Source organism: Branchiostoma belcheri, unplaced genomic scaffold, assembly GCF_001625305.1.
Source record: "Branchiostoma belcheri isolate BF01 breed outbred unplaced genomic scaffold, Haploidv18h27 scaffold32, whole genome shotgun sequence".
Taxonomy (NCBI): Eukaryota; Metazoa; Chordata; class Leptocardii; order Amphioxiformes; family Branchiostomatidae; genus Branchiostoma; species Branchiostoma belcheri.
In genome coordinates, this window is record NW_017803932.1 from 1,670,434 (window position 1) to 1,697,765 (window position 27,332).

At 41.2% G+C, this 27,332-nt stretch overlaps 4 protein-coding genes across 6 annotated transcripts; 2 read left to right on the forward strand and 2 right to left on the reverse strand.

Moving 5' to 3' along the window:
* Window positions 1–760: 760 nt before the first annotated feature.
* Window positions 761–10,865, reverse strand: LOC109474827 (adenylate kinase 7-like). 2 transcript variants are annotated; one of them, XM_019775239.1, is made up of 20 exons: window positions 10,193–10,865; window positions 9,542–9,718; window positions 9,074–9,182; window positions 8,860–8,954; window positions 8,303–8,413; window positions 8,012–8,095; window positions 7,669–7,757; window positions 7,411–7,501; window positions 6,438–6,506; window positions 5,842–5,919; window positions 5,417–5,566; window positions 4,818–4,946; window positions 4,499–4,610; window positions 4,184–4,312; window positions 3,270–3,338; window positions 2,757–2,954; window positions 2,455–2,535; window positions 2,079–2,218; window positions 1,590–1,748; window positions 761–1,247 (listed from the first exon to the last, which is right to left on the reverse strand). In XM_019775239.1, exons 1-20 carry the CDS (start codon window positions 10,277–10,279, stop codon window positions 1,209–1,211), a joined length of 2,196 nt encoding a protein of 731 aa, XP_019630798.1. In that variant the 5' UTR covers window positions 10,280–10,865; the 3' UTR covers window positions 761–1,208. The 2 variants fall into 2 exon arrangements, with proteins under 2 accessions (XP_019630798.1, XP_019630799.1); XM_019775240.1 differs by lacking the exon at window positions 6,438–6,506.
* A 128-nt stretch (window positions 10,866–10,993) lies between these two features.
* Window positions 10,994–17,560, forward strand: LOC109474871 (ras-related protein Rab-1A). The gene is made up of 6 exons (XM_019775332.1): window positions 10,994–11,165; window positions 12,750–12,822; window positions 13,077–13,172; window positions 13,727–13,822; window positions 14,385–14,516; window positions 15,343–17,560. The coding sequence occupies exons 1-6, from the start codon at window positions 11,143–11,145 to the stop codon at window positions 15,535–15,537; spliced, it is 615 nt and encodes a 204-aa protein (XP_019630891.1). The 5' UTR covers window positions 10,994–11,142; the 3' UTR covers window positions 15,538–17,560.
* Window positions 17,561–18,574: 1,014 nt separating this feature from the next.
* Window positions 18,575–25,654, forward strand: LOC109474818 (mucin-17-like). 2 transcript variants are annotated; one of them, XM_019775214.1, is made up of 9 exons: window positions 18,575–18,800; window positions 19,131–19,188; window positions 19,958–20,073; window positions 20,177–22,580; window positions 23,069–23,175; window positions 23,507–23,577; window positions 23,945–24,117; window positions 24,368–24,508; window positions 24,949–25,654. In XM_019775214.1, the coding sequence occupies exons 1-9, from the start codon at window positions 18,714–18,716 to the stop codon at window positions 25,212–25,214; spliced, it is 3,423 nt and encodes a 1,140-aa protein (XP_019630773.1). In that variant the 5' UTR covers window positions 18,575–18,713; the 3' UTR covers window positions 25,215–25,654. The 2 variants fall into 2 exon arrangements, with proteins under 2 accessions (XP_019630773.1, XP_019630772.1); XM_019775213.1 differs by having other exon boundaries at window positions 18,576–18,800; window positions 24,946–25,654.
* Window positions 25,591–27,325, reverse strand: LOC109474852 (tetratricopeptide repeat protein 19, mitochondrial-like). Its single transcript, XM_019775304.1, has 3 exons — window positions 26,833–27,325; window positions 26,251–26,459; window positions 25,591–26,106 (listed from the first exon to the last, which is right to left on the reverse strand). The coding sequence occupies exons 1-3, from the start codon at window positions 27,285–27,287 to the stop codon at window positions 25,652–25,654; spliced, it is 1,119 nt and encodes a 372-aa protein (XP_019630863.1). The 5' UTR covers window positions 27,288–27,325; the 3' UTR covers window positions 25,591–25,651.
* Window positions 27,326–27,332: the final 7 nt, after the last annotated feature.

The window sequence follows — 27,332 nt, forward strand, 5'->3', positions numbered from 1 at the left end:
AAACATTCCCAAATGTTATAGATACCATAAATATTGTATGTTGCTTACAGTTCTAACTTGCACATCAAGTTACTCAGATGATAATACAGATAATACTGGGTGATACTGGGAATGCAGGAATACTAGTTGAGGTGTATCGTCTGTGTTTCAAGTTGTTGCATATGTCACATTGACATATCCTGTATTTGTCATGATCAGTATTTCAAATTGCTATTGTACTGATGTAAATAGTTGACTTTCAATATGGCATTTCCATGTTAGTCATTGTTGTTGAATTAAAAATGTGGCAATACTTCTCTTAACTACAAGATCATTTTTTTCTTAGTACTCCATTCCCTACTCATTACATTGATGAGGGTATACTAGTATAACATCCTGTATACATCTATGTGTACCTTAGGAAGCACTTAGAAGAGGACCTGAGTGATGCACTAATTCATGTCCAGTGTCAGTTTGAAATGGCAGAAGTTGGCAGAGCAGGGAATTAGCTTTCATTGCACAGACCTTGTTGCATCTCATCTCAGCCACCATCAGTACATCTACAGTACATGTATGTGATGTACATGTAAACTGATCTGTTTACCCTGGGTTTTCTATTGACTCCAAATGTATCCTCTTGTCTAAACCCATCTACATGTACATGTACATGCATATGTAACCATCATCGATCTCAATCATAAGACCTACTGGATACCACAGCTACAAGGTCTCTTTATGTATTATGCCCAAACCTTAAGAAAAGTCAGATACAACTGATTTATCTAAGCACAAAGTTTATTTTTCAATGTACAGTAAAAAGATATTTGCCTCATACACACTTGTTAAAGCAAAAAACTTGACTTGTTAAAGCATTTCCATCAAACAAGAAAATATAGAACACTTAACCATAACATTTCTGTGATCACAGAAGTAGGAAGAATGAAAAAACTTTGTACAGTGATCATAATGTACATAAATGTGTATTTCTATACAAGAAAGAATCATCACAATCTTCAAAAATGTGAAATGTTATTAACCAAGATAAATGCAGAAAACATTTTAAACCTCTCAGATTTCATGACGTAGAATTCTAAATACACCAACTTGAAGATTTTTGTACTATAATAGAATTACAGAAGTCATAAAAATGCCTATGCTCCTTGTGCAGTGGTACAGCAGTATTATTGATGGTGATAAACAGCTTCCCCTAACGTCCTGTCAAATGTCCTCTAGTCGACTTGTGGATTGCTCTTGAAAAGATACTCAGCCTGGAACAAAGAGAGGAGGCCATGAGAAATAGTGAGATTGGTTCACTTACATCCAAACTAGTTCTGGGGTTTCTAAATACACCATTTCATTTAAGTTTCTTCTTAAACCAGGACATTCACTTGGGTTATTACAATGGGTTTTTAGGTTGCACCTGGCTTTCAATAACAATTGACCACAATATATTAATCAAAAACAACTAAAAAGGTAACATTTGCTAAGCAAAATGCATAATATTTACCCTCGCATATGTTCTGCTCTGTTAATTCTTACTCAAACACATCCACATAAATGCTGACAGGAGTCTTAATCCCTCCTACTATAAAATGGTCAGTTGCTCTTACCAGAAAGTCAACAGGGTCATCAGGCCGGACCTTGCAGGCCTCGATCAGGCCCTGTGTGAGGGTTGGCATGACGTGCTTCATCAGGTAGTTCCTGAGAGGTGTGGACTGGGCCTCCAACACCTCCTGCTCCTGGCGCCGCACTTCCTCCAGACGCTCAGCCTACAGGTGCAAGTGGATAGAACCAGTCAGAGGTGAATACAACCAGTCGCAGATGAATAGATCCAGTCAGAGGTGGATAGAACTAGTCAGAGGTAGATAGAACCAATCAGGTGGATAGAACCATGCAGTCGCAGGTGGATATAACCAGTCACAGGTGGATAGAATCAGTCAAGAGGACAAGACTGTTTTGTTAAAGATTAAAGCAGGGCTCACTTGAAGAATTGATTTTAATACAATGTGCACCTATTGGCACAGCTGGGCATGTTTTGTCACAATGGCAGGGCACACAGTAGGAAATGAAAGCAGCATGTGGGATATTCGGATTCTTACCCATTCCTCCTGCCGACGAGCCCTCTCTGCTGCCTCCTCTGCCTCTTTCCTCTCTCGCTCCTCCTGCTCCTGAGCCTCCCGCTTCAACCGCTCCTCTGTCGCCTTCCTCTCCATCTCTTCCAACTCCTCAGGTGTCGGACCTAAAACATGAGTCACAGGAATCAGTAATGCCTCATTCAACAAGCAGCATAAAAGGAATCAACACTTAGTGTTCTTAAGTTTCACAACCATACATTTCACTCTGCCAATGTTTCAACGACCTATCGTCTTCATCTGAACTTGTGCACTTTGACTTTGAATACCTAGTAAGTTATCAACAAGAAGATAGCATCAAGCACATAACAGTGGCTCAGACAGAACAAAAAGTTCAACCCACCATAGTTTCTGGGCTCCCCCATGGTCTTGATGATTTTGTCCACAGTCTGGCGCATGTCATCCGACACATCCTTTGACACATCTGCAAATGGATCCAGAGTTAATCGATTTACTAAAATATCCTGTTGAAACACATGTACCTAGCAGTACCTAGCCTATTCCAAAATTTTCATGAGAATAAATAAATGCATTGACCAACCTTGGTAATGTTATCAAAAACATCAAGTAGGTTCATGGCTTTGGCAGAGCGCCCTTTTGCCAGTAAATGTAATCAAGAAGAGTTTCCACAAGTAGCAATGTTACCTATGTGGTCTGGATGAATCTCAAGTTCGTCAAAGTAGTTGAGTATGGTCTCGTCTTCCCGGTTGATGTTGCGGAACTCGGTGAGGCGTCTGGTCAGCCCCTCCTCCGTGTTGTGTGTACCGGCCACCTGACCCTCCGGCAGGTTCATCACACGCACCTTCAGGAAGTCATCAGGTGCATCCAAGGAGATAACAACCTCTGCAGACACAGGCATCACATTACAATCGCTTTGGATGAAATACAATGTTCAAATGTTGTATATTGGAATGTTGTATTCATTTTGATGTACAAGCATATGAGTTTTAAGCTTATCTAGTTTGATTCAGGGTAATTTTACTGCCAGATTACCTAAAAAGCCCTCCACAGAGAAATGTCTTTGATATATTTGTACTTCGTTATGAGTCAAAAAGAGTCAGTTCAAGACTTTTAGTTTTTTTTGCAGCCAAACTTGTTGAGGCCCCTGCATGTGAAGCATAAACAATTAAACACTAATCCTAATATGGACTGCCTTACCTGGCATGGTGCCCTTGTGGTAACTGGGAACCTTCCCTCCCTCATCCTCTCCCTCCTCTTCATCATCCACTAGGGAGGACAAACAGAGATTAGGAACAATATAGAACATACAACACCACCGAAACCACATCACACATGTATACAGAGGTCTATCACCCTACTTACTAGTTGCTATTTTTTGAAAATTTTGTAGTTCCAAATTCATCTGACTATTGCACACGTCTAGAGGATGTCACCCATATAATTGAATCAGTCCGGCCTAAATAAAAGCTAAAATTCAGATTTTTTTACTTACAACCAGCATCTGTCATGGCAGTGTGGAAGAAAAAAACGTGTTTGTTAAAACAGTCATTCAGTCTGTTAGCATGCAGTTTTTTGGCACTGCATCTCTTGGGGGAATGCCATGGAATTTCATATTTCTACAAAATTGTGGTCTTCAATAGTAGACTGAAGAATCTTGGGAACTCAATTAGTGCTTGGTCTATTTTTGGAGATAAACACTGTCCAATTGCATGCAAACACACCTTTCCCTGGTTCTTAACACCATCCATACACAGGTTATCATACCTGTCCCTGGTGCTGAACACCATCCATACACAGGTTATCATACCTGTCCCTGGCGCTGAACACCATCCATACACAGGTTATCATACCTGTCCCTGGTGCTGAATACCATCCATACACAGGTTATCATACCTGTACCTGGTGCTGAACAGCATCCACACACAGGTAAACATGCCTGTCCCTGGTGCTGAATACCATTCACACATAGATAAACACACCTGTCCCTAGTGCTGAATACCACTCACATACAGGAAAATACACCTGATGCTGAAGACCATTCAGACCTGAGGTAACAACCAATGAGCTGGTTTATGGATCTATCTACCTTACGTGTGGCAACTTTTCTATACCTGCAAATAGTTCTTTAGCTTGCTCATAAGTCTTGGGGAATCCATCCAGGATGAAGCCTTGATTCTGGCATGGCATGGAGCGCAGCTTCTCTCGGTAAAACCGAATGATGTACTGGTCCTCGATCCGGTCTGATGAACAAAACAAAATACTTGTCAACATTTACAAAAACATTAAGTTAAAGAACATTATAAATGGCACTGCAAAAGTTACATATCATATAAGAAACCAAAACCAAATGTACAGTTGCAGTAGGACCACCATGCTTTTGTTGCCTTGAATCTAAGAGCAGCCTTATTGTTCTGCATGATCCATACCATTGTTGTTCTCTCGTGACTCCTGGATGGCATCCAGCAACTCCTGTGCTTCTTGGGCCTTCCCATCATCCTCTTCCTCCTCTCCTTCATCAGCTCGTGCAGACAGACGTTTCTACATGGACGGTACACAGATGTTTGGTGGTACTATGTAACAGTACTTCAGTTACATGGAGTAATATGTAGTCACTGTGGTATCGTGTAGGAGTTCTACATTTGTATATTGTGGTTCTACAATTTTGAATGTATTTGTGATATGTAACCTGGTGGATAAATGATAAATAGATGGAGATTACCAAAGAAAAGACAAACTAAGACCCACCAAGTTCTCCACAGCCTCATCAATGACATCCTTGACCTTGATGTGGTGCAGTTTGTAGTGCTCACACAGCTTCTTGGCGATGGTTGTCTTCCCCACAGCTGGTGGGCCCATGATGCAGCCACGCATGGGCTGGGGGGAGGGGGGCAGGTGAAGAAAAATGTTTAACTCGCTGATAGTTTATGTTGTTGTTTGTTCTCAAAGATGATGAAAACATTGCATCAGGGACAGTGTGAACAGCTGTGGCATATCAGTCATCAGTACAGTACTCACAACCACACAAACACACCTGTCCTTGGTGCTGAATGTCATTTGCACACAGGTAAGAAACTGTACTTGGTGCTGAGCGCCATTCAAACTGGCAAGTACACCTGTCCTTGGTGCTGAACACCATTCACATTGTTAAACACTGGTCCCTAGTGCTCAATACCATTTACACAGGCAAGTATGCCTGTCCTTGGTGCTGAATGTCATTCAAACAGTTAAACAATATTGTTCCTGGTGCTGAATACTATTCACACACAAGTAAGTACACTTGTCCCTGGTGCTGAATACCATCCACACAAAGGTGAATACACCATGTCACTCTCTACTTCACTCACCAGGAGGCCGCGGGACTGCTTGTACTCCCTGATGACAGTGTCAATGTTCTCACACATGCCCGTCTCTGCAATCCACATGATACGCATGCTCTCCTTCACAAACATGGCCTCCATGCGCAGATTCACCAGAAGCTGGTCAAAATCAGCTTGCTAAGAAAGCCAAAAGCAAGAAATACAACTGAATTACTGTACATGCTATTTTCCTGCATCGAAAACGATGGAAATACATTGCACTGTACATGATTTCTATGCAACGTGGGCATGTCTTTTGGGAGTTTTTTTATAATCAACATTCGATGCCAATAAATGCAGCCGAAACATCCACTGCACAAAAAGGACATCCACAGATGCCAATAAGCAAAATGCCCATTTGGTGAGAACAGAAGGCTTTTGTGCAGAATCTGAGAAACGTTGAGAAAACTTACAGCCAGATCCTTACTCAGCAGTGCCTCCTCCTTGGTGACATGCTTCACTTTCCCATCACCCAGGTGAGTGCTGATATGCTGCACAAAGTGAGGAAAAACTCATCAAGTACAAGTAAAGTAAATGTCATACAGGCAGACCTTAATACCTCAGGTGGTGACCATCATCAAGTGACCTACTCCCGAGTTATTCTGTTGTCTGCATCACATATTGTCATGATGGCACATCTAGCTGGTACCATAGGTATCACAGATCTTCTGCACCAGTATAAGGATAATAGTAATTCCTATGAAAGGGCACTTATGATAGCTGCAGTACCAATTTTAAAAGATAGAAAAGTGTTGAACAATGGACACTAAATTTCTTCGGCCCTTACTTGGCCAAAAATCATCTAACTTTTGATATGACATAGACTCCAAACATCAGCAGATCTCTTGCTATTGGTTTTTCTACCTTTTTGTATAATATATGATATCAATAAATGAGGCACAAGATCTGTCATACACAAATGGCAATTGCTCCCTGTCAACAACAAAAATCTTCCACCAAATTGTGCAGATGTCCTTAAACCACACACTCATGCAGGTGTACCACACACTTTCAGGAAGTCATAGTCTTCCTTGGAGAGTTTCTTGACCTTCCCGTTGCCCAGGTTTGAGGCGATGGCCTGTGGAAACACAAAGTCAGTGAATGTCATGTAACCATAACTTCTGGTTGTACATGGCAACTTGCTTTGTTCACATCTCATGTTTAGAGCAGCTCAAACAGCTGTTTGTTAATTGGAAACAGCTAAAAGAATATGATGTAATTTTTAAAGAAAGTTGAGACAGGTATTTCTTTTTATATAGAAATTGTTTTCTTTTTCAAGGAGAAGTGAATCCAGAAAGACCCTTATTGACAAGTTTCACATTTTATGTTCTAGCTGCAACATTGTTCTAGCTGCTCAGAGAAAACAAAGCAAGCTCCAACACCAAGACCAGCCTGAAGTTAGCACTCTGTCACCCCAGCTAGGTAGAAAAGGAAGGAAGGAAGAATGGTTAATGTGTTAACAGAGACACTTCTTGTTATAAGGTTAAGTAGAAAAGCAGCAGTAGATCAGCCAGAGTACAGCAACCTGAAATCCAGAAGAGCAGGAAAGCAGGCATATTGTTACTGTTAGCTGTTGGAGAGAAGAGCACCTGAAATGAATGGTCAGTTGTTTCCTGTTGGGTTATTGAAGAAAGGACTTGAACTGTGAAATTACTAAATTGTTACCATAAAGTAGACCAGCAAGATTAAAGGATTTTACAGCTAAATTGAGGCTACCTTTCAAGACTCAATCAAGGTTTGAGATTTGAGTTGAAGTGAGCAACAATTTTCACTTGACGTAAGCAAATATTATAATCTGGTGCCCTGAGTAGTTACTTTCAACATGTGCACTAAAAGTTACACCTGACTTCAAATAGGTTTCTGATATATTAGGCTTTGTTAAAACCACAAGTTTTATGCTAAGAAATATAGCACAACTGCACAAAAGAGGCCAAGAAAAGGGTTACCAGAAGAACTGAAGGTTTTGATAGATGTAAACTTACCCGGACAATCTCTTCCAGGGTGTTCTGTGAGTCATCCACAGCTACAATGTAGCGGGTCTTGGGGCGCTGGTCACAGATGTTCTGGAGAACCCTGTGTGGTAGCAACCAAACATATACAAAGGAATAAGCAAATATTAAGGTGGGCATGTTGTCAGTAAACTTTTAGGCCCTATTTCAGGTGTTTAGTAACTCTAGAGAATGGTAAGGATCATCCTTTATGTGCAATTATGAATTAACATAATACAAGAAAACACATACCCAGCCAGGTCTTTTATGTGAATGGTAGGCACGATGTTGGTACCAGTTCCAAACACCTGTAGTGCTGGGGACTTGCCCTCCCATGCAGCCTGGATGTGGCAAAGTTATATTTAGAGTTAAAGCAAAATAAGTGATAGCAGATAATTGGTATCTAATTGTGTCAGTACAATCAAGCTAGCAAAATACTGCAAAATATGGCAAAATACACATCATATAGGCATATTTGATCATTATGACAATAAGTTAATAAGATGTTCATTTCCCCTGAGGATAAACTATTTGTGAATGGCCAGTGGCTGGGGCAATGGGACTGGTTAGCTATCACTAAAAGTTTGAAACTCACCTTGAAGAGGAAGTGGAAGATACTCTCCCCCATCCCAAATGCCAGTCCTGCTGCCACAACGTATGTCACAAACTTTCCCTTGTTCTGTAACAACCGTGAAACAGGGACCATGGTAAGAACATTGTGGAATATGTCATATTTCATAAGTGATAAAGCTGACTTGATTTGGTATCATCAGATCATTAGGTAAACTTAAGATTAGGTAAACCATGCTATCATGCCATGATGGACCATTGTAAAATAGGTGAAAACTTGACTTTGAGGTATTTTAGAATTGAAATCCTCCCTTACTGTTTTGCCATTTTTGATGACCAGTTTCTCAGCACTGATGTGGTTCTTGAAGTTAGGATGAGGCTTCCTCCTCCTGTAGTCATCTTCTGTGAACGGAATCTCAGGATCATCCTGAGAGAAAACATAGAAGCCATTAGCTGACTACGACAAGTCTTACCTTTGCCTGCTAGGTTTAATTTTCCTAGAGTTAACAGTCAAATCTCAAATACAACACTGCAAGTTTCTATCATTGGAAAACAAATCAGACAGCAGATATCTGTACAGAATAAGGCTTCATCTTAAGTTCTTCTTATAATGTTTAGTTCCCCATACACAAGTCATATTACAAGATACCTGCATTCTCCATTCCTTGATATGCAAAGATGATACAAAGTAAAAAGAAGACAGTTGTAAGAGTCAGCATGCATAGGTGACTAAGTCTTTGTGTGAAACAATAAGAAAGTATACCCACTCACTAAGCTTAGCCTTCAATGATGCATACATGGTAACACACATTTAAAAACAAATGTTGCTGATCAAAGATGCTGCTTTATGGAATAAATGTCGGTGAGACTTACAGGATCCAAAGGTTTACTCTTGGCCCACGTCATGACAGAGGACAGCAAGATGAACATCTTCGGATTGTCAAAATGTTCCAGCTCAGCATGGAGAGCTACAGGAAATTTGTGTAATTTTAGTACATGCAGAGACTGTTATGGGACACATATCGACATAAGCCCAAAGACAACTATTTCCAGCAATCCACTCCTCTTCAGTCCCTCCCCTGCCTACCTGAGCAGGCCCATGTGGCCTCATCAATCTGGTCTGGATCCTCTGTGATGTCATAGATGATGATGTCACATTCCATCAGGTGGTCGGCCAGCTCTTCCTTGGCTGCATACTAGAACAAGCGACAAGAACAGAATATAAATTTATGGACAGATATCTAATACAGTATAGGATTTTCTGATAGCATCATCACTTTTGCTATCAATACCCCAAGCCAATTGCTACTGAACCATGGTTACTGAATGCTGTTTGTGTCTGAATACAAAATGTAAATCGTATGTTTCACACGAACCAGCATCAAAAAAGCTCGGACTCTCATTTTGTGGTTGAATATGAGCAGCTAAGTCATAGATGGAAAATGATTTTATTAATTACTCTATTAGCCAACTTTTCTCAGCAACCAAATGGTAAAGAGTTGTACTTTAGCTAAGCTCTGAAGTATTCCTGAGCAGATATCTGTATGATCCTTACCTGTACGACTTCTTTCACCCAGTCTGGCTTTGCATTTGCAGGGTTCTGTAACGTCCCGATGATTGTGTACGTGCCCTCCTTGCTGGGAGGGATGTAGTCACTGCCCCTGTCCTCCTCACCTTCACTTCCCTCCTCAGCTTCCTCGAGTGATGATCCAACCACACAGTCGGACAGAAACTGAAACAGTAAGAACAACATAAATAATTTTTCAGCTAAAGGCATAACAAGTCGTTATTTAATTTAGTCTTCTTTCTTCCTCACTCTTAACATTATCCAGAGAAATTGAAGAGTGATCTAATGTATTTATGTCGAATTTAAGGTACCTGTTTGAAATGGATCAATATGGAACGTTATATTTTCTGCTTTTACTATGAGATTGTTCATGCCCATTTCCGAAACGAAAATTATTATACTGACATGCTGACAACCTGCATCCGTTCCCTATGATATCAAAGTAGTACAAAGCGTGCGTAGTAAGCGCACCTTCCGGTTATGTATTTGCCAAAATAGTGACTGGTGAAACCCCCCACCCCACCACACAGAACACACACACAAACATTATATACGCTCGTTTGACGTAATCATCAAAGGTATTTTCGACAATACAGTGTGTTCACATTGTCACTTACACCTACATTTAGATAACCCTACCTTTGAAAGGTTCTTCCCAGAGTATGCATCGACATGATTGACGAAAATCCGCTTGGTTTGAGGTTTGTCATCGATTGCGTCCGCCATCTTGCCTTGTTGATCTGTGTCTGTGGCCCTTGTTGCTTGGCAACATCGATCCCAGGGCAGTGTTCGACACAGGGGCCAGTGAACGAGAACATCCTAGCTCCAAGCAGATGTTGAGAGGGAAGGTCGTTGGGTTTTCTGTACAGTTGTACCGTTTCTCGGATTTCAATACATTGATTGATCCCAAATCAACAAAACTAGTTCTTCCGGGATTCCACTTTGATATCTTTTTTTTCAAAAACACACGTAACACAAAACTTTATCTAATACCTACCTAATACCTATCTAATAGCTGGAGTACAAAAGAAATCTGATAGGCGTTTAGACTTTGAGCATAATTTCCTCCGAGTCCATCAGCTCCCGACTGACAGTGAGAGATTTTGTAACATAGACCACGGTACCTATGATCACCAATGCATATTCTATTGCGCAATCAGACCCCGCCCTTCATGGTCTTCACTTGGCACAGCTCTTTGAACCCTCTTGCTGCTAGCAAGACCTTCTGTATGAGAATGTCATAAAATACGCATAAAACACTAAGACTGAACCGGATCTTACATCTGCTTGAAGATTTCAATATCTCTTTCTGCTTCCTGTGCCCTTCCCCTGTTTATTTCAGTGGCATGACCTAGCAGAATAAATTATGTTGATATAACATGTGATGCCACGTCGAAGGAGTGACGTCATATATGAGCAATACTCGTACCCCCCCTATAGGCCCCAATTGCAATCTGTATGAGGGAGTAGCAGCCATATTGAAAAGCGTTTCCGTTTGATTCCTCTTTCTGTTAGCTGCGTACAGGTGGATTTCTTCCTCCAAAGGACCCCAAATCAGATAATTTCTTCATCGTAGGATCCTCCTGGCAATGTCAACCATGAATCCGGAATAGTAAGTCCCAGCCTTTTCTTTTTACGATCATTTTAGATGCCGGCCGGACACGTCAGACAGTCTACACTTGGGGGACACCATGCAGGAAAAATTATCTGAAATACAGGTTGCGTTAGGACAATATCTATCCTTTTCACAGTCTTATGTAGACAGATGGGTGGCTATTTTAGTAAGGTTACGTCTCTTTGATGTCTTAAAGATGTTTGTTTCATAGCATATTTGGAAAATGATAATCTTTTCAGACATGAAAATGAGGACAAGTGAGAGGCACTGTCCTGTCATGGAGAGTTGAGCTAACACTGAAAATGAATCAATGAAACTTTACCAGAAAGCATTCAGCATACCTTACTGCTGTGGGTACTCATGAAAGACAGGGAAGCATTTCCTGTAACGAGATGTTCGGAGTTTGGTGTTAGAGGGGAACGGAAGTGAAGATGCCGGCATTTTCCCACTTCCCTTCACACGACATCACGAGGGGGACCAGTCATATAGACAACACGCAAGAGGGGAGGGGTGTTGTCAGATGGCGACCTTTGTCATCTGGAAATCAAGCATTCAGAACATAAATAGCTAAGTTTCTTTGCTTGCGCAAGAAAATGTTCATGTTATCACGTCCCGATACCCCTAGATAGAAAAAGACGACCCAGACTTCTTGAGATCAAACTATAAAATGAAAATGTTCACAAATATTGTGTTACTAGCTCTGTACAGGTTTCAATCGTGAATAGCCGGTGGTAATGCTGACTAATTGTGAATATTTACATTTGAGTGAAACTTAACAATTCTGAAAGTTCGAATCATGGAAAGTAGAAGTCATCATAAAATTTTCCAGGGAGGACAAAGTGGGAACAAGACAACAACCCCCCTCCCCAATCTTATTTTGTGTATGATCCTATATTATATTAAATTTGCTTCAAGTTGTCATAGATCCCCACATATTTTGTTAATGTCATGTTTCCGTCCTTTGTTTTCACTTCAATAGCTATGATACCTGACTAGATGTTAAGTAATTGCATGTACAACAGCAGGATTGACTAAGCAGAACAAGAGGTCAAGACAAGGGCATTTTTAATCATGAGTTAGGATTAGAAAAGCAGATATGCATTCCCAACTATGTTTTAATTATTAAGATAAGTAGGGCAAGCTTGTTCTGGTACAGTGTATTAGTATATGGTACCAACCGAGTCACAAACCGTACAAAAACTGCCGAACATCATGATGTTACTAACACTTGGGAATGAACCTGAACCTGATTTCAAGAGTGTCACTGGAAATGACACTTTCTAAAGAACTCACCACCATTGTTGATTTGAGTATGCCCTGATTGTGCCATGACTCAAACTGATTAGTGTCCTGCCATAGACATAAACTAAAAGATAGTTGTTGACTGATACAGGATACAATGTCACTGTAAACGTTGAATCATATTAAGGTCTTGGTAGTATATATCATGATCTGATTATATTTCCTCAACTCCTGCCAATACTTCTTTTTTCAGATACCATTAATATCTAAGTCATTTTTATATAATATAAGTGACCTACTTTTGCTGAGATGCTAAGACCCGACCCTGATGTTTTTCAGTGATTACTTGTTCAAATTGCTTCTGATCGGCGACTCTGGTGTAGGAAAGTCCTGTCTGCTCCTGCGATTTGCTGTAAGTATGGACTGGCCTTAAACGTTAAAGCCACAACATTACCTTTTAATTCATGCAAGTATTTTGTACAAACTTGAAAAGAATTTGACAACAAAAGACCATATTTCTGTTTATTTCCTTATCATATTCAACAACGGTAGTATAATTCAAAAACAGTTTCATGTACTGGAAGCATGTATGCTTCATGGTAAAATAATTAGAGTTTAAGAAAACTGCTGGATTCCTCCTAACAAACCTCTACCTTTGTCTTCCAGGATGACACGTACACAGAAAGCTACATCAGCACAATTGGTGTTGACTTCAAGATCAGAACCATAGAACTAGATGGGAAGACCATCAAGCTTCAGATAGTAAGGCGTCGCTACTTGTGGATGTCTGCAGAAGAATTATATGATATGAGTTATTATATGAGTTATTCATTCACACACTCAGTCACTGCATCTATTGTTCCTTGTGTTGTGAAATCTGGACATAGTACACAAAAGTTCCACACACATGATACCTATCTATATAATCACTCGAACCTATTCATTCACTCACACATCCCTGTACGTACGGACATGCTACCTCTGGGTCTTAACCCAACCCTAAGCAGACATAAGCAATCTGGACATAGTAGAGAAGATGTTGGTGTCTGTGACATTTGCATGAATTTGTATCCAGCAACTGTTCTCTTCATGCAACTTAATTTTTTTTCCTACCATGATAATATGATCAATTTCATTTTTGCAAAAGTCCTTCCAGCATGTTCTGGCCTTGATGGTGGAAAATGTTTTCATTGTTGTGAAGTACAGCTTTGGTCAATGAAAAACCATGCCTTTTGAAACCTTATTGATTCCCATAGCTGCTGTTGTTTGTGTGTTTGATATTTCCTTGTCTAACTCAGCTGTTTTTCTGGTGACAGTGGGACACAGCAGGCCAGGAGCGGTTCCGCACCATCACATCTAGTTACTATAGGGGGGCGCACGGAATTATCATTGTGTACGACGTCACAGACCAGGTAGGCCATGGACTAGCCACTAGCTTTCAACATAGGCACAATTGTACAAGACTCAACTTCATAAAGCAAAAAAAAATTTTGTACTTTCCATCTTCTAGCATGACTCCTTTCGGCCATATTTCCAGTTAATTCTTACAGTTACACTGTTAATTTAATCAGGTCAATTTTAGTATTTGAAAAAGTAGTTGTGCATTGTTCTCATTGTAGGTGGAAGGATGCTCTTCATTGCAGAAACATAACTTCAGAAAAAATCCACCTTTTTGTTATTATTTAGTGGAGAGTAAGAAAATACCTTTCAAATACTTACGCAAGCGTGGAAGTATAAAATGACATAACTGCCCATCTGTCATAACAATGAAGATGGTGAATGTTGGAAAATGTTTAGACATACCAAAATCTATCTAAATTGTTCCACGGCTGTCCTAAAGCTTTCAGTTGTTAGGGATCCTATGTCTTTTTTTTATGTTGACATGCAAGATAAATGAAGTTGTTAAGTATGATATGCAAACACATAAACTAAGTCCTAACCACTCACTCACCACACTGTTCTCTTTCCCAACAGGAATCTTTCAACAATGTAAAACAGTGGCTTCAGGAGATAGATCGCTACGCGTGTGAAAATGTCAACAAATTACTCGTTGGCAACAAGAGCGACCTCACCACAAAGAAGGTGGTTGACTACACGACGGCCAAGGTAAAGTCAGATAATAGTGATTTTCCATCTCATATCAAATCTGCTATGTAAACTTGTGTTTTCCTCAAGTTTGAATGCCACCACAGGCCTCGAAATTAACTTTTTTTACTACTGTCCCAGAATTGTCCCGAATATAGATTTCAATTGTCCCGAACTGAAGATGGACTGTCCCAGCCTGCTTTTCAGGAAATAAGTTAATGACAACAACAAGAAAAGAACAACTGAATTTGTACAACTTGAAGTCCACTTTATAAGTAAATGTAGGGAAATACAAGATAATATCATGGGCACGGCACCATCTTTAAGGCCCCCCTCCCCGGTATTTGGAATCCTTGATTGGTCAAATTTAAATGTTTGTCAGAGTATTATGGGCTGCCGGCAGCCGGCAGAAGGATAGATGGATCGCGTTCCTAAATGACGTGGACGGTCTCAGAATTTTCCAATTGCCTCCAAATTGTCCCGAAGCATAATTTGAATTGTCCCGAGCTGAAAATTTAGTGTCATTTGACACTGGGACAATGTTAATTTCCAGCTGATGTGATCTTAGTTAGATTTGTTACAAAGAACTTCTGTTTTGAACTGTTATTGTGTCTTACTGTAACTGTATATTGATGAAAATGTAAAGACACCTAAGTTCATTTATTTCTTTCAATAATTCTAAATTACATGAGAAACAGCATTGTGCAATGTTATGTGCCATCCTGTACAGTATAGTATTTGAGAGTTCCCCTGCATGTTTGGCCAGCTATGACTGATATGTCCTGGGCTTCATCTAAATTTCTTATTTTCAAATAATAAAGAATGATTGTACTTCTGTCTTTTTCAGGAATTTGCAGACCAGCTCCATATCCCTTTCCTCGAAACTAGCGCCAAGAACGCCACGAACGTGGAACAGGCTTTCATGACGATGGCAGCAGAGATTAAGAACCGCATGGGGCCGGGAGCCGTAACCAACGAGACAAAACAGAACGTGAAAATCCAGAGCACCCCAGTCAAGCAGAGTGGAGGTGGCTGCTGCTAAAGATCCAACAGGTCACACCCTTCTCTGTACCCCAGGTGGGGTAACTTTTGATTCTTGACTTGGACTTGCAATCACCAAGACTGAATAAAAACCAAGCTACCCTACAGTGGAATGACTGGCCATTCCAGTTTCCATACAAAATTATACCAGTTACGACAAAAATAATTAGTCATTCACCAAAGTGATGAGTTTTGATTCTGTATTTTTTTCCTTTTATTTTTGCCATGCATTTTTGGGTGGGTGGGGGTTTGTGGTTTTTGAACAAAATGATCATGTACATTGCAAAAACCACTTATGTACAGTCAACATCAGATGTGTAGAAATTTTGCAGTGGAAAGGTCTTTCCCAAGAAAAAATACATGTAGCAGAGAATGTTGGGCATGCAGCATAAATTATATGGATACATGAAGAAAGATATTAGCGATATCGATGTGTAATGTTAAGCAGTTCATTGTATGAATCATCATTAGTACAGTAATGAAACCATGTTATGTTCTTTTTACTAATGTGTAGATTGCACTGAGATAGTAGTTGGTGTAGAACATTGCCAGACACTGTCATGATCACATCTCTCATAGGGAGGAGGTGCAGGGTCTGTGTGGTGTGGGCAAAATTGCGATCATGGGGGTGGGGGCCTTGTTCTAGTGAAAAGGGAAAATTGTCAGCGTTGACTTGCTTGATTTTATTATGCACATATAACCAGGTATTGTTGGTGAGCTATAGATCTTACTTCAAGGTCTGTTCACACTTCTAAGCAAATACCAGCACATACTTCATCACATTTTCTACTGCATGTCCTCCCTATGAAGGATTGCCCACACAATAGGTGTTCCCAATTGTGATGTAGCTCACTTGTTACCTTCAATCCTAGTTAAGCACACTGTTGTTCAACCTCATTTGTGATATGATTTTTCCTTTTTGTCAAGATCCGTTCAGTCATTGCTTGCTAGACAGTACATGTACATCAGTCCTTTATTTCCTCTTGATGGTTTGTGCCTTAGGTATGTGTAGTGTGCTGGTCTCTGTGTGACTTCTGCAAGGTCTGCACCAAGCTCTGCTTTGTCGTCATGTACAGTAGAATCTGTGTAAGAAAGATGAAAGAGCATGACTATGTTCTGGTTCCTCTGGAAATTTAAAGTAGTAAAAGGCCCTTTTATATATCACAGTTACAGGTGCTCAATTGCACAAATAAATTATGTTGTTACATGCACAAAGGGCAGCGTACAAGAGGCCAGCAAGATTGCAACTTAGATAACTTACCAGGAAGTCTACTTATCTTGCTGTATATTTGGAATGTCAGGACTACCCCTCCCAACACATCTTGTGCTTGCTGGTAGTCATGAGATATAAACTCAGCACTTCAGCTGTTAAGTTTTGGTTGGGTAAGCCTGCCATGTTAGTAGTGCAGTTGTCACTGATGTATCAGATTATATTGTGTTTTATCAGGATTAATGACATGTTTCAGTCATGTGGATAGCACAGTAGGAATGAGAAAGTACTTGTATGGAACATAGCTTGTAAGACAACATTTCTTAATGCATAGTGACCGAGATCTGATGCCAATCTTTGCCTGAGCACATTGTTTTTTTGACTGTACAAAACGATGCTACCAGACATAATTTTTGTTCCACACCGAGGTAAAATATGGTTGGGCTGGTAAGACATCACTACTCCTTACCACACCCCTCGTCATCTTGGTTGGAGCCCCACTCACCTTATATGGAATTTGGTTTTAGGTACTATTTTCTTTGAATAGGGGTGGTGGAAGGACTGCAGACCACCTGATAGGTTAAGCCATGCCTCTTACAACCCTATAACAACACATGTTGACAGAGAAGTGTTATAAATATTTGGTTCTGTTTATAAGACTCTGACAAGCAATGACTGAAACCTAGTGAGTGTAAATCAATGTAATTACTATAATATGTGAGGACCATTTTTGCTTGTATTTGCTTTACTACTCTATTAACTGGTAGTTTTTGCTGTATCTGTTTATTATGACAATAAAGATTATGCTTAAATACCTGATACTGTCCCAATGAGTCTCTGAAAGTTAGTTATGCAGGATTTCAGATAAGTAGAGGCTGAAATGACATTATTTGGTTAAAGGGGCCATCATATAAGCCTCTGGCTCACTATTAGACCAATCAGTAACAAGAAGGCAATCAAATGTGTCAGACGTCATTGTGTATATATACAATCTGATGGATAAATGATAATTGAGATTATCTATTTTAGTGTAATGCATGGGGGATGAAAGTAAGTTTTCTGGGAACCCCTGTTCCAAAACAAGAAAACGCCGATGACTGGACAGCTCTATACCACAGATGGTGACGTCATCGACGCTGTTAGCACCTACGTACTTACGCGGGATCCATGCCCTTCAGAACAGGTGGGAGACTCATCAAAGGGAAGCAGTGTTCGAAAGCATAACAAGGTACTACACCCCCGTTAGATAAAAACACGACGTCGACCCTGCTTCGTTTCAGGTCAATCCCAGCTAATAAACACGTGTCTCTAGTATGGCACTACTGATACTTTACCAAGGATCTTAAATAGACTTTACAAAGAAAGTGTTCTTTTCTTGATCCCCACGACTTACGACTACATGTACTTCAAATCATCGACTAGGCGTAACGTCTGATTTCAGGACAAAATATACCCTCCCCCGGCCAATAAGATCACGTGTGGAGTACATTTCTTTGGTTTTCCCTCGTAGTAATCACCTTACCCGTATATATGTGAAAATCAGTCGCTTCCGAATATCCTTTAGTTGCACTTTAATTTATGATTTAGAATCTGTAAGTAGTTTGTAGTATTCTTGGGGATCATGTCTTTTGTGTAAGCCACGTACGTCCAATCCTCTACTATTGTTAAAGCGACCGCTATCGTCGTGCCGGTCATTCTGTCACATTCAATAACGCATTTCAAACAGTAGACAGTCGTCCGAATTCGTAGCCAGGTGAAACCTATTTAACTGTCTGGGACTCCCACCTGTTTCATTTTGACTCATTGTATCATCCCACAGTGCCCCGCGTAAATAGCACCTGGGTAGAGTGGGTTGCTGCTGCGTGTGAGAACATCGCACGAGAGCTCTCGCCCACAACCCCTCTTTAATACTCCCTCTCAAGCCTATTTTCTTTGTATAACCGGCCTGCTAGGAAGAGACTTCGACCATGGGGCCTTCCTTCGCGTGTCAAGTCCTGCTAGGTTTGCTGTTCTGGTCGCATTTGTCAGTTTTTGCCACCCGCCAAAATTCAAAGGTAAGGCGCCATTTGTCAATCACATGTCAGGACAAATTCCAACTTGTTCGCATGGCGAAACCCCTGTATATGCATGCGTTTACGTTCTTACTAATATGTCAGTCCAACAGGCGATTAGTAAGTAGACTATACAAATAGTAGAAGACTTTTCAAACCAGACGATGTGAAGTCCGACATATGTGCAGATGCTCAACAGTTGTACGTCAGTTATGTCGCAGCGGTCCTTCGGATCAGCAGATTAAAACGTTGAGTGACGTTTGATCCTACGAAACTTTATATACAAAATTAAATGCATACCGTCTTAATGAAAACCATTTCTTCTTTCGACAGGTCAACGATCGTCGTTTGCAAGACACACCAGCATCACAAGACGGCAACTATTCCACAGGTTAGATTCCAACCCATTCAGTGTTCTCACCTCAACCTGGTACTTAAAACACAACCCTGTGCAGTTCCTGAGCTTTTAATTATTGTAAAGACTACAAAGGTACCACTTGCCAGTTTGCTTATGACATTGTAGTCGATATCAATTAGGGTAATAAAATTGCCACCACATTTACCTCTTCTTAACCTTAGCTCGTGTGGAGAATCTTGCTTTTATTTCATCCATTGTGATTGGAAACTTCACAGGCCTTTACATTTTGTGTAATTCACAATGATATAAAGAAAATAGTTAGCTTTTTTATGCCTTTCTACGTGCTATAGCTTATGTCATTGCATTTGATGGTTCACTCCACATAAACATCTTTCTGCAGGTCAAAGCCAGCCAATTGCTTAATACTCAACAGGAGTAAGTCGTGTGAAATAAACTGGTTCACAGTTTGAACTGTGCATGTGAGGTCGAAGGTGAAGGGCTAGTGTTTTGTCTATGGCCCATATTCCCACTAGGATAAAAATTGTCCGGATCAAGCTGAATTGACTCTATTTGATCCTGCTTCAATCTGGCTCGAATTCTAAGTCCCATGGGCCTTCAACTTTGACATACTAGTATTACCCACTGTACATCACAGCACACATACACAAACCATGATTGATGTTCATCATGACTCCAGACTCGATTTAAGCTCTGTTTATTATTAAATAATACAGTGGTTTGTTCGTACAGATGTTCGTACATGTACATGAAAGTTAGAAGCAAAGTTTCTCTCCTCATGCAGATCTGCAAAAGCGACTGAGACGTGGCATCTTTTTTCAAAACTTGTGGAGAGAGTTGTTAGGAAGGAGAAACAGCACAGCGTCGGACAAGGGTTCTCCTCAGGACAGCTTCTCAGATGTAATATACATTTCTTCTTAGAAATTCTTACATTTGCCTTTGTACATAGTAGTACTCTCTTCCACTGCTCTTTTTTCCTTTAACAAATTTTCTGCATTGACAGGATGCTGACTGGTCCAATTATTTCTGGGATGTACCAACCTTACAGCCACCTGTTATAGACCAGAGTGACGAGAGCTTTCGGGGGGATGTTGCCGCCATTAAAGATGATGGACCTCAGTCTATGGGCATAGGACCTACGGAAGATGCAAACAGTACAGGTGCCATTGGTCAGGCAGGTTCGGACAGAAATGCTCAGTCAGGCAATTCTGTGCTTGATGTGTCAAATCTTAAGACGCAGGTAAAAGAGGTTTTCCAGCTGCCTCTAGATTTTCCAGTGGAGATCAGTCTCACACCCACAAATCAGCACAGACGTCGGGAAATTACCTACAGTCTAACAGAACCATTTGGGACATTCAGTTCACCTGGATACCCGCACCCTTACACCTCGGGCACCAACTACACATGGAACATCAATGTCACCAAGGGCAAGGATATCAAGCTGTGGTTCTCTGACTTTTCAGTCGGGAGAAGGGGTGAAAAGGGTTGCCTGGGATCCTCTCGGGACTATGTGGTGGTGACCGCAAACTCCGTGGCTAATGAGAGGTGGGTGCTGTGTGGCAGAGATTCCAGGCTCATCACCACCAGAGGCTACACAGCCGTGGTCCAACTGGTGTCCAGTCTCCACCAGGACAGGTTTAACAACACTGGATTTTTCGCAGCATATGTAGAGTTACCAATTCCATCCTCATCAAACATACCGGAACATACCAGGAAAGAGGCCATTTCAGAGCAAGAACAGATGACAAGTACATCTCGAATGATCACATTCATGACATTAGAATCTCCTGTAACCGATGGATTCCAGGGAGAAGTGAAACTATTGGATACTAATGATGGTATAGAGGTGACCCCCAGTCCATTTATAAATAGTTCATCCACAACTCCTACTACAGACCTTAACCAGAGAGGTTCATCTACAGTACCTACAAGTCTGACTGTGCCATCAGATGCTCCTACAGGTGCAGAAGATGCCACAGGTGCAGATGCCCCTACAAACAAAGAGGCTCCTAACAGTGAAGATGATGCTGCAATTGAAGATGATGCTACAGGTGAAGTTACTCCTACAGATGCTCCTATAGACGATGCTCCTCCTACAGATGAAGATGCTCCCGTAGAGAAAGTTACTCCTGTACACGAAGATGCAACAAGTGAAGATGATGCTACAGGCACAGAGGATGCAACAGGTGCAGATGATGCTGCAGGTGCAGATGATACCTCAGGGGAAGTTGCTCCTCCTGGCAAGGATGCTGCTACAGACACCGATGGTTCCTCAGGAAAAGATGCTTCTACAGTCCCAGTTACGGCTGCAGGCCTAAACCAGAGTGTTTCATCAGACACTACAGGTCCAATCATAAATACTAAAGACCTCACTCAGAATGGTTCATTAGATGCTGCTACAGGCCCAGGTCTGAATATTTCCTCAAATGCTACAGGCCCAAGCCTAAAAACTAAAGACGTAACCCTGAATGGTTCATCAGATGCTGCTACAGGCCCAGGTCTGAATATTTCCTCAAACACTACAGGCCCAAGCCTAAAAACTAAAGACCTAACTGTGAATGGTTCATCAGATGCTGCTACAGGCCCAGGTCTGAATATTTCATCAAATGCTACAGGTCCAAGCCTAAAAACTAAAGACCTAACCCTGAATGGTTCATCAGATGCTGCTACAGGCCCAGGTCTGAATATTTCATCAAACGCTACAGGCCCAATCCCAAAGACTAAAGACCTAACCCTGAATGGTTCATCAGATGCTGCTACAGGCCCAGATCTGAATATTTCATCAAATGCTAAAGGCCCAATCCCAAAGACTAAAGACCTAAGTCTAAATGATTCGTCAGATGCTGCTACAGGCCCAGGTCTGAATGTTTCATCTAATGCTACAGGCCCAATGCCAAATACTAAAGGCCTAACTGTGAATGGTTCGTCAGATGCTGCTACAGGCCCAGGTCTGAATGTTTCATCTAATGCTACAGGCCCAATGCCAAATACTAAAGGCCTAACTGTGAATGGTTCATCAGATGCTGCCACTGGCCTAACCCTGAATGGTTCATCAGATGCCACAAACCCAACCCTGAATACTACAGTCCTAACCCTGAATAGTTCATCAGATGCTGCTACAGGCCCAGGTCTGAGTGGTTCAACAGATGCTACAGGCCCAACTTTGAATGGTTCAGATACTTTTACAGTCCCAGGCCCAGGCCTGAATGTAACAGGCCCAACTCTGAATGGTTCATCTGTGGGTAGCGGATTTCCTGGGGAAGCGAAAGTGCTGGATACAAATGAGGTGGATGGTCGAGTGGTGTCCCAAACCCCCGGCACAAGAAAACACACGAGTTTGTCTCCAGTAACAGTCGTCACAATGGACCTCTTACCCAAGGGGCAGAGCACGGAGTATGCACCAGGGGGTGAGTATGGCAACTTGCTGTTTGTAGAATAAAATGAATACTGTTTAATAGCCTCAGAGAATTGGAATTATTGGCCTGACTAAATCACACTTCTTTCATGTAGACTTGCCTCTAGTCAGGCCCCTGTAGAGGGGGGCTCTGGTACAGTTATATATACTCTACACATATCCAGAACTGTTACTGGTGCAACTCTATGTTCTTGTATACATGGATACTATCCAGAACCATGCCTGATCCTAACCTGTAACCTACTCAGGTATAGAACTAGATAGGCACATTTCTGTATAAAATAGGCTCCATAGAACCCTAGACAGAGATTGTGTAACACAGACTAGACTGAGGTTCATCTGTGTCAGCTCTTTCAAATTATCAAATCATAATTGAAAGCTGTGAATTTTCTGTCAAAACTCACTAAATAGTTATCTAATACTTAACCCAACATAACATATTGATAATGAACACAATTTGTTCCACTTCTTTTTAAACAGGTTTCCGATTGTACACCATGATGTTTGATCTGACTCTGTCGGACCCAGACTCTGTTTATGGAGATGAAAATGTGCGAGACATCATCATAGGGTCCATCTTGGCTGTGGTACGTCTGCATTGTTGGAAACAATAAGTAAACGTATTTTGTTATTTTCAATTATCCATCAAACTTTATTCAACTCATTAAATGAAAAATGTTTGGGAAGGAAAATTCAGTTTTTATGACAAATACCATACTGCAAATCATTTATATAGTGGAGACTCAATTTTGGGCTGAAATGCCATTTTTGCAATTTCTGGTACATATTGTACTTTAGCAATACATTGGAAACATGTATTTGCAGTATCATGATTTCATGGTGCAGAGGCCACCGGAAACATTTCAAGATCTTTTTTCAGTATTTTGAGACTACACTTACATCATGAATGTATTCTAGATGGAGGCAAGCCTGAAGAACAGTTCTTTCAAAGGAGACTATAGGGACATCCATGGTCTGAGGCTTATCAGGTAAGGAGAAAGCTACATGCCTACTTTAAGGCTGTCCGTATTTGCTAGTGACATCACTCCAGTAAGTCCTTATGATGTTCTGATGTTTGTGGTCTTCTATGTCTGACTAGTCAGATTCTTGATTGGCAGATCTGTCCATAGATTTCATAATATGCTGCATTGACAGGTAACAATCGGAGTGCTCAATAAATGCCTTTGCTTCAACTTTTGAAGCCAAAACAGGTAGAGACTAAACTAATAAAGTGTCAGTGTCATCGGAAATGCATCCTGCATACACCTGGATCTCTTTTGGCTTAACTTTGATGATGAAGATTTACATGGTAGCACATGTACAAATGTAGGCTTCACTTGTGAAAATGTCTTGCAGCAAAGACAGCAATGTTGCAACATTGGAGACAGCTGTCGTCATGATGCCTTCTTCAACTGTGAGCATGAAAGCCATTGAGAACGTCATAGAAAGAGCCATGCAGTCGACGAGCCAGTGGAACACTACAGCAGCAAGTGCTTTTGCTTTCCAAGCTGCATCTATGAGATCCTCTGGTAAGAAATCTGTCGCGTCAACAAGTATCCAATATAAATATACCCTGTCCTATAACTATGGTTGTGGCAAAATTCATGTTGTGTTCAACAGCATCTCCACTGTTACAGCACTTTGTGAGATCACAGAAGAATATGAAGAGTATTATCACTTCAGACCTCTATTGATCCTCCATGAGCCTGCATCCACACAATTATATGTATCTGTATCACATACATGTACAGTAACACAAAACCATTGCCTCCTTCCCAGATCTGGATGAGTGTGCCTTGGGATGGCACAGTTGTCACCACCATGCAGACTGTGTGAACACGGATGGGTCCTATACCTGCCCGTGTAAGAAGGGTTACGTTATGAGCAACAATGCCACACAGCAGGTTTGTGTGGAAAAAGGTAATTTGGACTCATTTTCAAGATAAACATTGTACTTACTAAAACATTGTTGAAGTATCTTGCAAGGTGCAAAGGTAATTTTTGGAGACTAGCTTACACAGATGTTACTCTGTATTATATGTGCATACAAAAGTCTTGACTCAGATAATAATGACTCAGAAAATGAGTACCTACCTTAAGGATGTCCTCTCGGATGGGCTATCAAGCCAGATGTCTGTTTTTGAGGATAGGCTCACTTCAAGCATGTTTAAGATCCCACCATGCAGTAAGAGTGTGGTCTGTTTTGGAGTGAATCAAAGCTCTCAGCTTGTACCTACTGAAAACGTGTGTTATGCCTAAAGGCAGTTTACCCATGTTTAAACCATCTTGGTACAGTGGAAACTTCAACTTTTGTTACTCAAGTAATCTAAAATGGTTATGGTTTTTTTTTGCTGCAGCAGAAACTGTTGACACTGACATGTGGAGGAAGGTGACCCTGATTGTGTCGCCCATCGCCGTTGCCTTGCTGTTGTGTTTGGTGCTGCTGGTGGTTTGTATGACCAGAAGGAGGCACTACCGCTACAAGGAAGATTACACCATGAGCGGGGCTGGGAGACTCACCCCAGGCAGCTTCATCCACAACAGTCAGCCACGGTCCAGGAAAGAATGGCAAGAGAGGGGTGATGGAGGGGACCCAGAGGGCACCACAGCGTTTACACGAGTGTAGATTGTGACTTCACAGACAGATGTTTGTTTAAGTATCTGGAATGTTTTGGATACAGTCTAAACAGCTCTTTGCAGTATGTGCTGACAAAGCAAGAAAACGGTGATCATTAATTGATTTTCATCAGAAAATTACATGACATTGTACAACAGGTGACTGTCGTAATACAAGTACTGAAAGCTCTCGTGGGCAAGATTATAATAGCTTTAATCACACGTTTTGTATTTTGGAAAATAGTAGACAGACTTCCATGTATTGAGAGTAATTTGATGAGTATAACATGACAAAATGATTGCCAGTTTTTTCTGATGATATGCAGTAGTCTATACCAAGTGATAAATTAGATGTCTATAAAAAATGCTAAACTTTTTGCTATAAATGAAGAACTTATACAATAGTTAAAGAAAATCTTTGTGTCAAGATATTAAAATTTGATGTGTTCAGCTGGATTGTTCATCATCCTTCTTTGCATTAGCCAGTTTTTCAGAATTTTCAGCCTTCTCTAGATCTTTTAAGCACAGTAAGATTTCTTTCTTAGACAGGCCATCGTGGTTCTTCTTAGCAAGAGCTAGAGCTTCTTTTAATGTCTTCTTGGCTTCTTTGAACTGTTTCTGGTGCACTAAGGTCATTCCCATGTTACACAAGATGGCAGGCAGGTCTTCCACAGACAATTGTTCTGCCACTGCCTTGGCCTCCTCAAAACAGGTCATGCCTTCTTCATACAATCCTTGTTCCACATACATCGTCCCCAGGTCGTTGAGTAGAACCCCTGTCTGTGGATGGTCATTCCCCTGCACAGTTCTACAGATCATCAGAGCCTTACTCATCAGAGTCCTGGCATGGAACAGTTGTCCTTGTAAAGCAGCAAATGCAGCATAGTGGTGTAGACACATACCTGTGCAAACATATCAACCATAAAATACTTTTTTTCCACATCCCTACACTACACAAATTTTACCTGCACCACTAGGAATTTTTGAAGTACTAGTATGGACCATACTGTCATCATGACCCAACAATAGTAAGGATGAAGAATTACCTAGCAACAAAATGGTATCCTCGTCAGCAGCCTTGTTGGCCACCTTCTCCTCCAGGGTCTTCACACACCACTGATAGCCCTGCCATGCCAGCTGTGTGCGCCCCTGATTGCCGTAGATCCCAGCGATCTTAAGAGATATTTCCAGAACGGCGTTGTCATCTTGGTCAGTTCCGGAGGACACCAGAACTTTCAGGGTTTCCTTGAACAACCTTGAAAATAGAATTTGAGAAACAGGTGTGACTTGGATTATGACTTTGTCAGGGTAGGGATGATCATGATCAGGTGTGTTTGGCTGAAATCCCAAACTGTAGACTAGTGAAGCTGCCTTGCAGTACACTACAACAACCTACCTGACAAAGCATCATGCGCAGTTCAGAATGACTGCTCCAACTTATTGTTTTGTCATAAATTTTGTGTTGCTTACTACTAAGCATTGTTTGGTAACTTTAGTTATATGTTTTATAATGGTTGTCAGCTATTAATTTAAATGCCCCCTTGGGGACAACTTGCCAAATTTTTATGGGATAGCCTAGGTTATGCATGACTGAATGACAGAAACAGTAGAGAGAAAAGACAGAAAACCTTTCTGCTTTACTCCAGTGCTCGTTCTTGAGCGCCAGTTCGCCCAGCATGTCGTACACATAGGCCGTGGCGTAGTCAATCTGCCGTGCTTGGGAGAGTTTCAGGGCTTGGTGAAGGATGATCTCCGCTTCCGCGCTTTTATCTTGGTCCATCAAAAGTTTAGCACGTTTAACCATCAAGGTTATGTCGTCGTCCTTCGGAGCTTCTTGACTGTCCTCCCCTTTCAGAGAAGAGAAAAGTCCGAAGACCCCGGCAGCCACGGTGGTCCCTCCGACCAGAGATCTCAGTCCAGGCGGCAGACGGGGAGCTGCCCTCGATAAAACACAGGTTCGCTGAGAATAATAGCCGTGGCACTTCCTTAACACTGATCTGAAATCATTTACCGTACATCTCCTGTAGAAGAGATGGGCAGTTGGTCTGCAAGCAGACAGCAAAACCTGGACCATCGAAGCCATGTTGATTTGACATCTGACCTTTCCCCAAATAACATCGGTACGAGA

What these genes read in the sequence shown, in the direction of transcription:
- LOC109474827 (XM_019775239.1), bottom strand. Translation starts at nt 10,279, where the DNA reads ATGGCGGACGCAATCGATGACAAACCTCAAACCAAGCGGATTTTCGTC. An exon ending in GGGTGAAAGAAGTCGTACAG is followed by an intron (nt 9,183 to 9,541) that starts GTAAGGATCATA and finishes CGCTTGTTCTAG; the next exon opens with TATGCAGCCAAGGAAGAGCT. An exon ending in GGGGGAGCCCAGAAACTATG is followed by an intron (nt 2,219 to 2,454) that starts GTGGGTTGAACT and finishes CTCATGTTTTAG; the next exon opens with GTCCGACACCTGAGGAGTTG.
- LOC109474871 (XM_019775332.1), top strand. Translation starts at nt 11,143, where the DNA reads ATGTCAACCATGAATCCGGAATA. An exon ending in TCAACCATGAATCCGGAATA is followed by an intron (nt 11,166 to 12,749) that starts GTAAGTCCCAGC and finishes GATGTTTTTCAG; the next exon opens with TGATTACTTGTTCAAATTGC. An exon ending in GTCTGCTCCTGCGATTTGCT is followed by an intron (nt 12,823 to 13,076) that starts GTAAGTATGGAC and finishes TTTGTCTTCCAG; the next exon opens with GATGACACGTACACAGAAAG.
- LOC109474852 (XM_019775304.1), bottom strand. Translation starts at nt 27,287, where the DNA reads ATGGCTTCGATGGTCCAGGTTTTGCTGTCTGCTTGCAGACCAACTGCC. An exon ending in CACTGGAGTAAAGCAGAAAG is followed by an intron (nt 26,460 to 26,832) that starts GTTTTCTGTCTT and finishes TCTATTTTCAAG; the next exon opens with GTTGTTCAAGGAAACCCTGA. An exon ending in GGATACCATTTTGTTGCTAG is followed by an intron (nt 26,107 to 26,250) that starts GTAATTCTTCAT and finishes ATGTTTGCACAG; the next exon opens with GTATGTGTCTACACCACTAT.
- LOC109474818 (XM_019775213.1), top strand. Translation starts at nt 18,714, where the DNA reads ATGGGGCCTTCCTTCGCGTGTCAAGTCCTGCTAGGTTTGCTGTTCTGG. An exon ending in CCACCCGCCAAAATTCAAAG is followed by an intron (nt 18,801 to 19,130) that starts GTAAGGCGCCAT and finishes TTCTTTCGACAG; the next exon opens with GTCAACGATCGTCGTTTGCA. An exon ending in CACGGAGTATGCACCAGGGG is followed by an intron (nt 22,581 to 23,068) that starts GTGAGTATGGCA and finishes CTTTTTAAACAG; the next exon opens with GTTTCCGATTGTACACCATG.